The sequence below is a fragment of the Trachypithecus francoisi genome, unplaced genomic scaffold, assembly GCF_009764315.1.
Source record: "Trachypithecus francoisi isolate TF-2019V2 unplaced genomic scaffold, Tfra_2.0 Lachesis_group21, whole genome shotgun sequence".
NCBI lineage: Eukaryota > Metazoa > Chordata > Mammalia > Primates > Cercopithecidae > Trachypithecus > Trachypithecus francoisi.
In genome coordinates, this window is record NW_022681467.1 from 37907834 (window position 1) to 37922192 (window position 14359).

A 14359-nucleotide genomic window follows, 5' to 3' on the forward strand; every position below is an offset into this window, starting at 1 on the left:
AGATCACTCTATTATCATCTTGACTTTTGTATGTGTGAAACGTTTCTTAGCTAACAACATGTGTTTTAAAGGTGAGAACAATACATATGGAGTATGCCATCAATAATAAACTTAGACATTCAAATTTTGTTTTTTCTGAGTGACATTGGGTACATTCCTTAATTTTTCTGACTTACAGTGTTCTCATCCGTGGAATGGGAGCAATACCCTCTGTACAACTCTCTAGAGTAAACAAAATTTTGTGAGCACAAGTGCCTTAAGGATGCAAATATACATGCACGACTTTATGATTCTAATAAATTGATATTGAGATTATAGCCATTTTTTTTTCTTTTCCCTGTTTTCAACAGAATAAATGCCAAGTATTTTAGCATGGCATGCAAAGCCCATCATTATTTGATATCTGCCTCTCTCTGGCCTTCATTCCATATCTCAGAACCAACACCATCATGTTTTCCCAAATGTATCAGGGAATCCCCAATTTTGGGGCTTCTGCTCAGGTGCTTCTTTTGCAAAATATACCCTTTCCTCTGCCCCACTGTCTACCTGGAAAATATCCACTTAGCTTCTAGTAACTAAGTCAAATGTCACTTCTTCTACAAGACTTTTCCTAGGCACCTCCTCATCCCCTCTACCTCCAGGTTTATAGCTGAACACCAGGTATTCTGCCGCTGTGATTGCTGATAATTTATTGCCCACATTTGTCTTCATGACTGTCTTCTCCACTGGATTGTGGGTTCGCTGAGGGCAGGGACTGTAACTTATTTACCTGTATTCCCAACTGACTCACAGCAAGCCCATAATAAATAACTGGTGGGTTTTTGGGGTTTTATCATCATCATTCATATCTCCTTACAGAGGAGCTCATGACCAATGAAGGCACAATTCTGCAGAGTAAACAAATGCAAATGGGGTGTGGGAGACTGGGTTTAAGCCATGGCTCTGATCTTGAGCCAATAACTTTCCCATACTGGACTTTAGTTTCCTTTTTTCTGCTGAAGGAAGAGAACTGGACAACTTACAAGCTCCCTTCCAATACTGCATTTTATACTTCCCATTCCTCAACAATAGGACTTTGAGGCTGTGTACAAACTATCCCCTAATTGAAAAGTTGGAAATGTAGTTTCTCTGCACCTCATGAAGAGGGACTTAGACTTTCTATTAGGAGCTGGCAACCCCCTGGTTTAAACCAACCCAAACCAGAGCAGTCCTTCATGCTTCCCTGCACAGCTCTTATCTGACCTTAATGATTCCTGCTCTCTGTAAGAGATCCATTGAGCTGTAATTACTAATTGATGTTTGTAAAGTCTTTGAAATTCTCAGGTGACAGATGTAATCAAAGGCCAATTTATTATGATAATTGTTATTAGTACAACTCCTCATTATTTGTTGATGTTAATGGCAGGGCCAGCAGGTGTTTCAAGATTGACTAAGGTATTTAGACTGGCCATGTTTGGTGGGAGGAAAAGAAAAGTATGAGTGCATAAGGGATTTGGGATCCTGCTGATTCTAGTGCAGCCATATTCCTCTATGAAACTATCTTGTGGGACTAAGACCTGGCATGAAACAGAGCAGTAAATGTATAGGACTTTTAACTACATTTTTACATGCACAGATTCAAACCCAGCTCGTTCTCTTGTTTCTGGAGTATGCTTCAGCAAATCATAGCCTCTCACAGCCTTGGCTTGCTTGTATGTTAAATGAGAATACCTATAGTGCCAATTTACACTTGCTGCGATTCGAGAACCTGTTTGAGACAAGCAATCATGGATGTGGGAAGAAGCGTTAGGAGACTGTTGAGGTTGTCCAGGCAAAAGATGTTACTATCCAGAACCACGATGGTGGCACTGGAGATGAGAAAAGTATATGGATTAGAGAGAACTTCAGAGTGTAGAACAAAGAGAACTTGGTGATGGCTGAATATAGAAGGTGCTGTAAAGCAGGAAACCCAGACTTTGCTGATAGGAAAGATGCAAGAATAACTTTGAAAGAGATGAATGAATCATTGCCTACTATTTTCATCTGTGTCTTGTACATATGGTTCATGTCAATCTCTTCAACTGTGTAGCCCAATAAACTGCATTTATGGGTTTGCAAATTTGAGGGTCATGATGTAAAAGATGACACTTGATGAAAATTCAGCCTCTAGAAGGAAAGGGACTGCAGAAGAATTGTCCCACTTCTCCACTTGCCTCTCCATAAGCACAACATTCCCAAACTTCCTTTGACATCTCACTCCCTTTCTTTCATGCAGCCAGTGTGTCAGCTGGCATCTCTGGAAACCCCGGACTTCACTAATTTTTTTCCTTCTCCTGAATTCCCTGATCCCACATCATGTTCATACTCTATTCAAATTTGATACATGGGTTAAAAAATTCTGCCCCTACAGATTTTACTTGTTCTTCCCTGAGTGTACCTCTACACTCTATCCCACCTGTGATATCTAATAGCAATATCTGACATTAATTGGATGTTTATTGTTTGGCACTGTGATAAGTGTTTTATGCATCTTATTATTTAATATTTAGAAACATTCTTATAAAGTTGATACTATGGGCACTAATGTTTTCCAAAAGAGGAAGAGACTCAGAGAGCCTAAGTCACTTGCCTAAGGTCACATGGCTGGTCAGTGACAATCTATGCAATAGAAAAGACCCCATGCTAGGCATATTAATCAAAAATGCTGAGGTGAAACAAACTTGGAAATCCATTAATCTTATTTAATAGCATTAATGCCATTTTATAGTGCAGGGAAGAGAATCCTTGAGTGCAAATGTCTCCATTAACTTTTTATATTTTAACCTCAGACTTCATAGGATTGATATAAAAAGGACTAATTGAGTGTTTGAGCAAAAATGTTCTGATGACATTGACCAGCATCAACTCAGGGCTTCTTATGCAAGGATATATGTGATAAATCACCCTCTTAGTGTCTTTCATGAAAAATACGTATGCTTCCTTCAAGTAAGAGAAGCTATGCAAATCTGCCACGTGCTCTTTTTTGCCTTGGCTTCGAGAAAGCTAAGGAGATACGGATAGTGTACCCTTCATTAACCAACTATACTAGGCCTCTGGTGCAATGATTACTCTTTATCCCACTATAAGATCCTTAGACTAATTTAAAATTTTTATTTTAGGGCCTGATGTGGTGGCTCCTGCTTGTAATCCCAGCACTTTGGGAGGCCGAGGCAGGTGGATTGTTTGAGGTCAGCAGTTCGAGACCAGCTTGGCCAACATGGTGAAAGCCCGTCTCTACCAAAAATACAAAAATTAGCTGGGCATGGTGGTGCGTGCCTGTAGTCCCAGCTACTTGGGAGGCTGAGGAAGGAGAATCACTTAAACCTGGAGGCGGAAGTTGCAGTGAGCCAAGATCATGCCACTGCAATCCAGCCTGGGTGACAGAGTGCGACTCTGTCTCAAAAAATAAAAGTAAAAAGAAATAAAATTTTAATTGAACATGTATACATACATACTCATATATACACATGAATCTATATATATCTATATACATGCTAAAATATTTATGTGTATATGCACATATGCTGAATTCTTGTTCTGTATATAAATTTCATAAAATTTACAGTTAAAAATTTAGATTCACATACCCAAATGTTTCCACCAAAGATACTTCAAAGTTTTCCAATAACTGAATTGAGTATCAGTTTTAACATGTGTGTGTATGTGTGCACGTGTGTGTCTGTTTTAGCAACTATACCTTTATTTGAAAGGTCCTTAGGGGTTTGCAGAGAGTCATCACACCTACCGTTTACTTATTACAAAGCTCCTAGTGAGCTTGAAGGACACATCTCATCCCTATTTGACAGAGGGGAAACTGAGGTTTGGCAGGCAAGTATTCAGTCCATGGAGCTGAGAAATGGAAAAGTCAGTTCTTAAATCCATGGATACAATTTCCAAATGCAGAACTTTCTCTACTTTTTCACCATTTGAAGGCAATCAGTCCAAGCTTCATGAGGTTCCTTACATTATAGGGGCCTGATGGAGGCAGAGACTCTGCTATATAGAAACTGAGGCTGCTATTTCCATGAGCTTTGTTGGGACTGGAGTCTGCAGCATTTATCCCTGAAGGCCCGGGCTGACAGGATTATCAGCTGTCAACATTTGGGTAACCTTCATCTCCCTTTCCAAATGAATTTAAAGTATATTTGCATGGGAAGGAAAATGTTCTTGCTCCCTCAGGTCTCATACCATGATAATAAAATCTGTGGACACTGTAAGTGAATGAAAAAATAAATTAGCAACCTGGGAGAGCTCATCTTGGTATCTGTACAAGGTGACACTTGGGGAATTTCTATCTTACCTGAGGAAAGAAGTCTGGGCCCCAACAGAGCTCCAGCAGGGGTTTAAAGGCTCAAACAATGGAATGGAGGCCTGGAAGCAGGGATGCCCAAGTAAATGGGTGAGCCCCAGGAGATGGAGTCCACTGAGGACTGGGAAAGAGTTCTAGGCAGGTAAATAGGGCATGGAACCTAGGCTCTGGTGACAGACAAGAATTGTGAGTGGATGTTTAACAGATCGAGATTTTCCTAAGGAGTATATGGAAAGGTTGTGATGATAATCCTGGATTCAAAGCGTCTAGTTCAGTCTTCTTCTCCACTTCAGCAGGGCTCTGCAGAGCTAATAAAATCCAGAAATCGATTCCGAACATAGACTCTAGTGACAAGTCAGCGAACGGTTATGTGGGGGCCTCTGGGTCACAGCTTTCTGATGCCCTGGCTCAGCTACCGATGGGTGGTACAGATGTAAGATTTGCTGAGTTATAGAAGCATTGGAAGACTGTTGCTTTTCAGGGTGGAACAGCAGCACATTGAGTTTCAGGCATTTCTTTATCATTCCTCCATGGAGGTAAAGGGGAAAAGCTGTTACTAAAATCCCTCCTTCGGGTTGAAGTAACTGAGACCCCATGGGATTCTGGGGTCTTCTGGGTTTTCGTCCATCTACTGACAAAAATGTAGTCACTTTGTGAGACCAATCAGGGAAGCAGCATAGGTGAGAGCACCTTGCTTAGTATCTGAGACACAGCAGGTGCCCAAGCAATTGAAATTCCTCAGGATTTGTGGTAGGAACTGCCCAGGTGCTTCAGGAGCAAGTCTGGGTATTGTGAGAATATGAAGGGGAGGCTTAGTCATCATGAAAAATTGTGGTAATCATTGGGAAAGTTCTCAAATATTCCAGTTCTCCTACGCATATAGAAGGCACTGCCTTATCCTTTTTGAAATTAAGTGTGGCCATGTAACCACATGGGCCAGTGGAATGTGAAAATGCCATGCACCATCTTGTGTGGAAACTTGTAGAACCAATGCTCTATTTTCCATATTTTTCTTTCTCAGACTTGGTGGTGGTGTCAAGATGGACTTTCTGTTGGCCTGAGTCTCTGAGTGCCTGCAACAAGCAGAGACCCTCTGCTGACCCATTTCAAATATATAGCAGAAGTGATCCACTGAGATTTTGTTGTTGTTACTACAGAATAATTTAGCTTATCTTAGCCAATATAGGAGTTATTAAATAAACTTCCTGATGGGGTATCCAAGACCCAAACTGCCATGTGATCTCCTGATGATCTTAACTCGAACCCTCTAGAGCTTGGAACTCCTACAGCTTCTCATTCCATGTCTATCTGAGGTTTTCATATGTGACATGCGAACAGTCACTGAACTAACAAGAGAAATAAGAAATGGGGTAGAAAGGGCAATATCATACCCAAAAGGTAAGATTGTGCTGGAAGACTCAACAGGAACAGACATCGGGCTTGAAACTGTCAGAGACCTTTGAACCAGAGCAACTCCATCTTGAATAGGGGCTGGGTAAAATGGGCTGAGACCTACTGGGCTGTATTCCCAGAAGGTTAGGCATTCTAAGTCACAGGAAGAAACAGGAGGTCAGCATGAGATACAGGTCATGAAGACCTTGTTGATAAAACAGGTTGCAGTAAAGAAGCCAGCCAAATCCCACCAAAAGCAAGATGGTGACAAGAGTGACTGCTGGTCATTCTCCTGCTCATTATATGCGAATTATAATGTATTAGCATGCTAAAAGCCACTTCAACCAGCACCACGACAGTTTACAGTGCTATGACAACATCAGGAAGTTAGCCTATTGTTCTGAAAGTGGGAGGGACCCTCAGTTCTGGGAATTGCCCACCCCTTTCCCAGAAAACTCATAATCCACCCTCCCGCCTTTTTTTTAGCATATCATTAAGAAATAACCACACAAATGGCCAACCAGCAGCTCATACTGCTGCTCTGTCTATGGAGGAGCCATTATTTTATTCCTTAACTTTCCTAATAAACTTGCTGTGGACTCGCCTAGAATTCTTTCTTGCACAAGAACCGAGAATCCTGTCTTGGGGTCTGGATCTGGACCCCTTTCCAGTAACAAAACCATGTATGAGAAGTTAAACTAAGGGAATACAGCCTGGGGTGAGTCAAGGCAGTCAACAGCTAGGACACAGACACAAATCCTAAAGTCCTCCAAAGTTAGGAAGGTGTGTGCTTCCATGTGGAGTTTACTGGACAAATTGGTACATGCCAGGTAAGGATGCCCCAACCCTCTTCCCCCTCAGAAGAGGAGCCTCTGGAAAGTAGCCAAAAGAAAAAAGAACAAATAGTACAACTGTAATGCTATGAGATACTTTAATATACATTGTCTAATTTACTCTCTCCTGATTTCTTTTAAGGAAGATCATTAATCATATTCTCCATCTTGAGCTGTTAAGTAAACTGTTCAAGTTCACATAGCCGAGAGCAGCCAAAATTCAAAGCCAAGTCTGTCTGATGCTCAACTTTCAGTTCTTTCCACTCTATCATGCCACAGAAAACCCATCCATGTGCAACCATTTCTTTAACAGTGGTTGGACACAACTGAATATAATTTCTTCCAATTCATTCAGAGACACAGAATTTTCCCTAACCTAGCTCTACCTAGATAATCCCAACTATTATAACGTGATTATACTGCAAGCATTGTGACCAGTTCAACATAGCATCTGGTTTCCAACTGCTCTCAAGAGGCAATTGAGTTCAAGAACTGGAGGAGGAAGTAGGAGAGAGAGAACAATCACCCTGCTACTTCCCACTTCTCTTATTTAGCTTAGCATTTGGCAGAGGCATCATCCAGGTTAAATGTACCCCTACATGATGAAAAGGATATGACAAGAAAAGACTTTTATCCTCTGCATAAATAGAACATGCATAACAGCATTGCCCAACAAAAGGTGGCTTCTGATGGATATTTGCATGAGTTTGCCACACTTATTTTGCATCCAACCGTTAATTATGGTCCTTTCAACTTCACAATTATGGCTAATGGTGGTGAGGATGCAGAGAACAGTAGATTCAGCAGACCTCATTCTGGGAAGAGTGTGAAAGAAACAATGCGAAACTGCACCCACCCGCTGTTTACAACTGAGACAGCTACCCTGGGTACCATTTGGAGGATTTGGAGGAAATCAAGGCTGCCCAGGAAGCCTGGAGCTTAGGAAATGAGACATCTGGGGAAAAAAAATCTTACTCTGATGGAGAAAAAAGTCCTTTAGGACTATTCTGTCTACGATGAAAATGGTTCAAACCACATCTCTCATTCTACACTGAATGGAAATTCAGATTGTACTGACACCTACTTGGTGCTTTTCATTATTCAAGATCCTTTTCTTATTTAATCCTCAAAAAGACTGTGCGAAGTATATATTACTATTTCAAAGTGAGGAATCAGACTCACAGACAACAAGAAACAGTTCATAGTCTCATTCTTTCATTAATCCACTGAATGATTATTAGGTGTTTATTATGTGTTAAATATTACACTCAGCATGTAGGATATAGCAGTCAAAAAAACAAACAAACCCAAACAAACCAACCACAATTCATCACTCTTGGAGCTCTCAGCATGCTGTTGGAGGCATGCAGTACCCAACAACATGTGCAAATAAAAATACATATCTAATGTAATATAGAAAAATAGTGGGTTAACATATGAGTGAGTGCTGGTGGGTGGTTCCCAGGTAATATGGTTGGACTGTTCTCTGGAGATGTGAGATTGAAACTCAGGTCTGAAAAATGAGAAGAAACCAGTTCTGCAAACAATGAAGAAAAGAGAGATGGAGGTAAAATGCACCATGAATTAAGGCCCCAAAGTGAAAACATGTTGGAATGTTTGAGAAATAATGTCTTAGGAAAGGTTCAAGACAGGAGGCTTAGTTAAAATCTAGCAGGCATGTCTGAACTATATCTGAAGAACAGTGATAGGTTGTGGGCAACTGTTTTTGAGGAGAACTTGGAGGGGAAAAGGAGCCTATCAGAGAAAAGGGTGAGTAGGATGAAGGATACCTAGAAATTACACCATATGAAAAATAAAAGAAGTAATAGCATGTTAATTATCAATGAGAAATAACTTGAATGGCCAGAGGAAGATAGTTGGTACTGTCTTATTTTCTCTGAAAGGCTAACACAGGAAAGAAAGTTTTGATTTGTTCAAATCAATACAAGTGGCTACAAGGGGAGAGTCAAGGAGACAGAATTTGGCTTTATATGGGAAAAAAAGTTTTAATAATTTTACCTGCTCCACAAAGGAATTAACTCCCTTTCACTCCAGCAATTTGCACTGATCAAGCTGAAGCAATATAATGTGTTGCTAAGGATGCTTTATTGGAGATTTTTGTTTTGGCTTCTGGTCTAGACTAGATGACACTTCAAAGTCCATCCTACTCTATGATGCTATAGTTCTATAATATTGCTGTATCCAAAACAAATGGTTACAACATGGTTTAATTCATAAGAGACAGGTGTTGTGAATTAGGCACCAAAGACAGTGTGCCAAGACAAATGGGACTACTCTTATTGTCTGTAAGAAAGCATCCATGGGTAAATGTGAGATTACTAATTGGAACAAAATTCCCAACGCAAGTGCCTGTGAACAACTCATGCTTCATGAAAATGCCTGCAAGAACTCTGAGCACCATGTCTTATAATGCACGCCACACTTGAACTCTGCATGGTATTCACATGGCTGGATTAAAATACTCCATATTCACAGATCAACAAAGAGTCTACAAAATGTCTTTATCCTCATGCTAATAATAGTAAACATTTAATGACTGACTTTCACATTCCTAATGTGAAACCTAAGGATTCATTATTTGATACATTATTTCACTTATTTATTTTTGTTCTTTCCCCCACTAGAATGAAAACAATGAGATCAGGGATCTTTGCTTGACTCACTGCTGCATTCTCAGCACTCAGAAAAAAGCCTTTTTTGACATATTGCATGTGCTTGACAGATGTTTCCTTAATTAATCCATCATATCTAATTATTTTAGTAGTTTACTGAAATTCACACAGCTACTAGGGTTTTGTACCTAGGCAGTTTGATAGTAAAGGTTGAATTCATAGCCACTCTGTTAAGCTGACAAACCATCCTTAATATCCATAGAACAAAGATGTCCAGACCTCAGAATTCTCCTACCCTGCTGTGACTAAAACTTGCAGGTAGAGTAGGGAGCAATAAAATTTGTTCACAGTAAATTATTCCACCTGGCTCACAACCATCCCGCAACAAATGCCCATGACTGCTTTCCTTTCACTTGAGTTTAATATAACTCTAGCTCATCCTTTGTCTTTAATCTTTTAGTGATACAAATATGGGTAATTCTAATTTTTTTTTGACCTAAGCTGTTTTTTTTTTTCTTTCACAATGAAACAAAACAACACTTTCCCCTCCCCGCCCACATCAAATCTAGTGCTTTCATCTTCTGGCTTTTTTTAATAGTTCTGATTTTCACGTTTACTTATAGTTTTCTTAATTGTCTTCATTTTTCTTTGTTGACTGTTGTTTCTCAACTTTTTAAGTATAGATTGGAGAGCTGACTTTGTTTAAAAGGACTATACTTTTTAATGTTCTCAGTATCAGAAATACAACAGTAATTATATATTCCCTCTTGTTTAACATGAGAAAATGAGCAGATTTTTATTTACGTTCATCCGTCTTCTCCTTTGTCTGTTTTTGTTAACAAAATAGTGAATTATAGATCCAGATAGATTATAACTGTTAATTTTTTGCATTATGCATCTTTGCCTTAAATAGTTACGTTTTACATTAACCTTCCATTTTGTAACACGTTTAGAGCCATTACTGAGCATTAATGCTATGTTTAATTAGTTTTATGCTCATGTGGGTCTTCTTATTCCACATTTCTGAATTCTTGATTTCTTTATTTTGACTCATTGCTCTGTGATTTATTAGGAGCAGGGAACGTGGGAGCCACTGGATACTAAGAATGTCTTTCTGATGTATTTGCACAAGAACAACAACTTGGCTGATAAGGAATTTGTGGATTATAACACTTTCTCCTCAAAAATCCTCCAGGCTTAACATCATTGTCTGCTGTCCTTTATGATATGGAAAAATCTGAGAGGGACCAGGCAGAGATTTGTTAGACTGAGAATGGCTGTTCTGCTTCAATGACCCTTTCACCCAACTCTTTTCAGTAAAATTTAATACTAAAGACAGTCATTTGAAACAGTGTGTAGTTCTTCCTTTGACAAAAAAATACAGCCTTCTGAGTGCCCAGCTCCCACTACTCTTCCCCGCTCTGTTCCTGTGAGGTCAGCTGCACCCGCAAGACATGTGGCATAATAACTCATCCAATTCCATTCCTGCCTGCGTTTCATTACTGGGAATCTTAGTTCCAAAGCAAGAGTACATATGCATGGTGTGGAATAGAAGGCACAGGTAATTAAATGGCCTTGTTCATCTCCGAAGCAGTGCCAAAACTGCTTCCTAGATGAGGCAGTTTCAGAGTGAGATACTTTTTTTTTCTCTATAGCAAGTCCCTGTGTCTTGAAGAGGGAGGTCTCTGATAGGATGTTTGGGGAGCAAACTGTCAGAGGCATTTGAACCTAGCAACTCCATCTTAAATAGGACCTAAGTAAAATGAGGCTGAGACCTACTGGACTGCATTCCCAGATGGTTAAGGCATTCTAACTCACAGGATGAGCTGGGAAGTCAGTACAAGATACAGGTCATGAAGACCCTTGCTGATAAAAACAGCTTGCAGTAAAGAAGCTTGCCAAAACTATAGATAAAAACAGCTGATAAAAACAGTTTGCAGTAAAGAACCCACCAAAACTAAGATGGCCATGAGAGTGATCTCTGGTAGACCTCACTGCTACACTCCCACCACCATCAGGACAGTTTACAAATGCCATGGCAATGTCAGGAAGTTACCCTATATGGTCTAAAAAGGGAAGGCATGAATAATCCACCCCTTGTTTAGCATACCAAGGAATAGCCATAAAAATGGACAACCAGCAGCCCTCAGGGATGCTCCATGAAGTAGCCATTCTTTTGCTCCTTTACTTTCTCAATAAACTTGCTTTCACTTTACTGTATGGACTTGCCCTGAATTCTTTCTCACATGAGATCCAAGAATCCTCTCTTGGAGTCTGGATCAGGACCCTTTTCCTGTAACAAAACCTCTGTGGTTGGCACAGGGCCAACCACTCTTATGGTGGGGACATTCCTTCTGATATGCATTTGCTAGTTTCCTGGGTTCTATAGGCATGCTCTATTTTTAGGTTTTTTGAGTATCTTAGTGGGAAGAATAAAGTAAAACTACTTCTTTCCCTTCTCATCATGGAAACTCAACCGCACCTTTTGATACGTGCCAAGAGCAGGGAAGGCCACAACTTCTTAGAGGGTTGTGCTGAACTGATACACCGGCCAGCGTGGAATGCCGAGAACCGAGAACAAGAGGAGCCCCAGATGCTTCTGCCAATTTTTATGTCTTCCTGCTCAATACATCAGAGTGCTTCATGCAGTGGGAAGACCAGATGGACAGGTGGAAGGCAGTCTGGCAGCTTCTCTTTGTAGTCTTATGCTCTCTGTGAGGAGTGTTGCTTGAACCAGTAATAAATGCAGAACTGAAATACCACAGTGGAATTTAAATGGGTATGTGGACATTCTAAATGTTAATTAGATCCTCAATCCAGGTTTCTCACCAAGCACTGACTGCCATTGACAGATTAAACTCTCCATCTTGGCCACCCAGAGCCTGCACAGGCTGTTCCCACACACTTCACCAAATCTTGCTTCTGTCTCAGGCTTCCCTTCTCCAGCAAGCTTCTCAGTTCTCCATGTTATACAATGCATAACGAGGCACATGACAGACTCCTTTACGTTTCTATAAGCTCTTAGAGGGCACATACCACATAACCTTAATATGAACTGAAGGGTTTAGCATTTGTCAGTGTTTGTTAGATGTTTGTTAAAAGAAATATGACCACACTGAGGTCAGGTGCGGTGGCTCACGCCTGTAATCACAACACTTTGGGAGGCTGAGGTGGGCGGAACATGAGGTCAGGAGATCAAGACCATCCTGGCTAACATGGTAAAACCCTGTCTTACCAAAAATACAAAAAAATTAGCCGGGTGTGGTGATGGGCACCTGTAGTCCCAGCTACTCGGGAGGCTGAGGCAGGAGAATGGCGTGAACCCAGGAGGCGGAGCTTGCAGTGAGCCAAGATCGCGCCACTGTACTCCAGCCTGCCAGCCTAGGTGACAGAGTGAGACTCTGTCTCAAAAAAAAAAAAAAAAGAAAGAAAAGAAAAGAAATATGACCACCTAGATGGAAAATACAAGTTTGTGTAATAAAAGAGGCTAAAGATATTTAGCTTGCAGAAAAGACAATCATATGGGCACGTTTGTATAGAGAAGAAAAGGGTATTAGAAAAGATCTTATGTAACTGAAAGACTATAAACCAAGAAGGTGGTTGCATTGGTTTTGTACGATGCTAAGAGTGTGAATCAACAACAATGGGTAGAAACTTCAATAGGAAACATTTCAGTAAGTACACTAAAAAGCCTCCTTAGAGACACAGCCCACTCACTCCCTACTCCAGAAAACACTAAAGCTACCTCAGAGATAAATGAGTTCTCTGTCATTTGAGGTATTCAAGAATAAGCACTAATGCCAGTTAACCGGTGTTGCAGTATGGATAGAACCATTGTTTTGTGTGTGTTTGGGATTGTTGAATGACCTTTGATATCCTTTCCAGCCCTGTGATTTTCTGATATTATGACTGGCGCCAGTCCTTGACCAAAGAAATATTTGACACAAAAATGATTACCTTGTCTTTGGAGAAACACTATTTTCTAATGTGACCAATGGCAATGACAAAGGGGGTATTAATCACTGATCAATTAAACCATGCTTAGTGCATTCCTAGATAACAAATTGACAGATATTATTATTATATATGAAGAAATTATGGCTCAGAGAGGTCATGTAATTTCCTCAAGTAAAGCACCATCTCTATACTCTAATACAGGAGTGTGCAAAGGTTTTCTGTAAAAAAGCCATATAATAAATATCTTAGGCTTTGTGGGACATATAACCTGTGTTATAACCAACTTTACTCTTAAGCATCAAAACAGCCATAGACAGTATGTAAATGAACAGGCATAGCTGTATTTTTTTTTTTTTTTTTTTTTATTTAAAGGCATGAGGTTGGATTTGGCCTAGGGGCCTTAGTTTTTCATCCTCCACCTAGAGTCCTGCTGACTTATCATACGAGAATGAGAAAATACAAACAAGATAAGGAATGGCCTCCATGTGGCCATACTTACTCCATTGGCTTTGCTGAGTGCCTGGAAGTAGATGCTGTAGCTTTTCAGGGGAGAGAGAGGAGGGTTCCAGTAGCCATTGTATGTCTTATTGTCACCCACTGTAAATGGCTGGGTGACAGGCAGGTTGGCAGGCTTCAACTCAGCAGCAAAGTAGTGTAGAGAATCGAGGCTGGAGGCATTCCGATAGCTCACAGGCACCGAAAAGCACTCAATAATGTCAGCTGCCCTCCGTGACTTCTGTGGTCGTTCCTCCTTGACAACCAGCTGATAAACACTGGACCGGAAAGAAGGGACACAGATGGATGAGCAACTCTCTGGAAGAATGAGCTTGTTAGCTCTAATGTTGTCAACCCAACTTCTCCTGTATGGAAACATTGCTTCTGTCTACAACAAAACTTTTGTCCTGAGCATCAGATTTTCAAACCTACCACGATGTAGAACTTTACCTCCACTTAGCTGTCTCAAAGCCAGCTCACACTAGACACGTCTAAAACTCAACTCAGCCCCAACCCTGACAAACCTGTCTGCTCCTCCTTTTACATTTCTTTTCTTAGTAAATGGTAGTACCATCTGACAAGTGGCCAGAACCTGAATCTAGGGCTCATCCTCAGTTCTTAACTCCTTAGTTCTCACTCCTTATCTTAATCAACAGTCTTACAGAATTCTGTTGATTTGGCTTCTGTATGTTTGCATCTGCCCCACTTCTCTTTTCTTCTTC

General features: G+C 40.5%; 1 protein-coding gene across 1 annotated transcript in view; it reads right to left on the reverse strand.

Annotated features, from left to right (window-relative positions):
- Nucleotides 1–14042, reverse strand: part of LOC117068313 (receptor-type tyrosine-protein phosphatase T-like) — a 112162-nt gene extending 98120 nt beyond the window's left edge. The window contains exon 1 of the mRNA XM_033185379.1: nucleotides 13642–14042. Within this exon, the coding sequence (XP_033041270.1) occupies nucleotides 13642–14016 (375 nt within the window). The 5' untranslated portion in view covers nucleotides 14017–14042. The remainder of the gene's footprint in view (nucleotides 1–13641) is intronic.
- Between the last annotated feature and the right edge of the window lie 317 nt (nucleotides 14043–14359).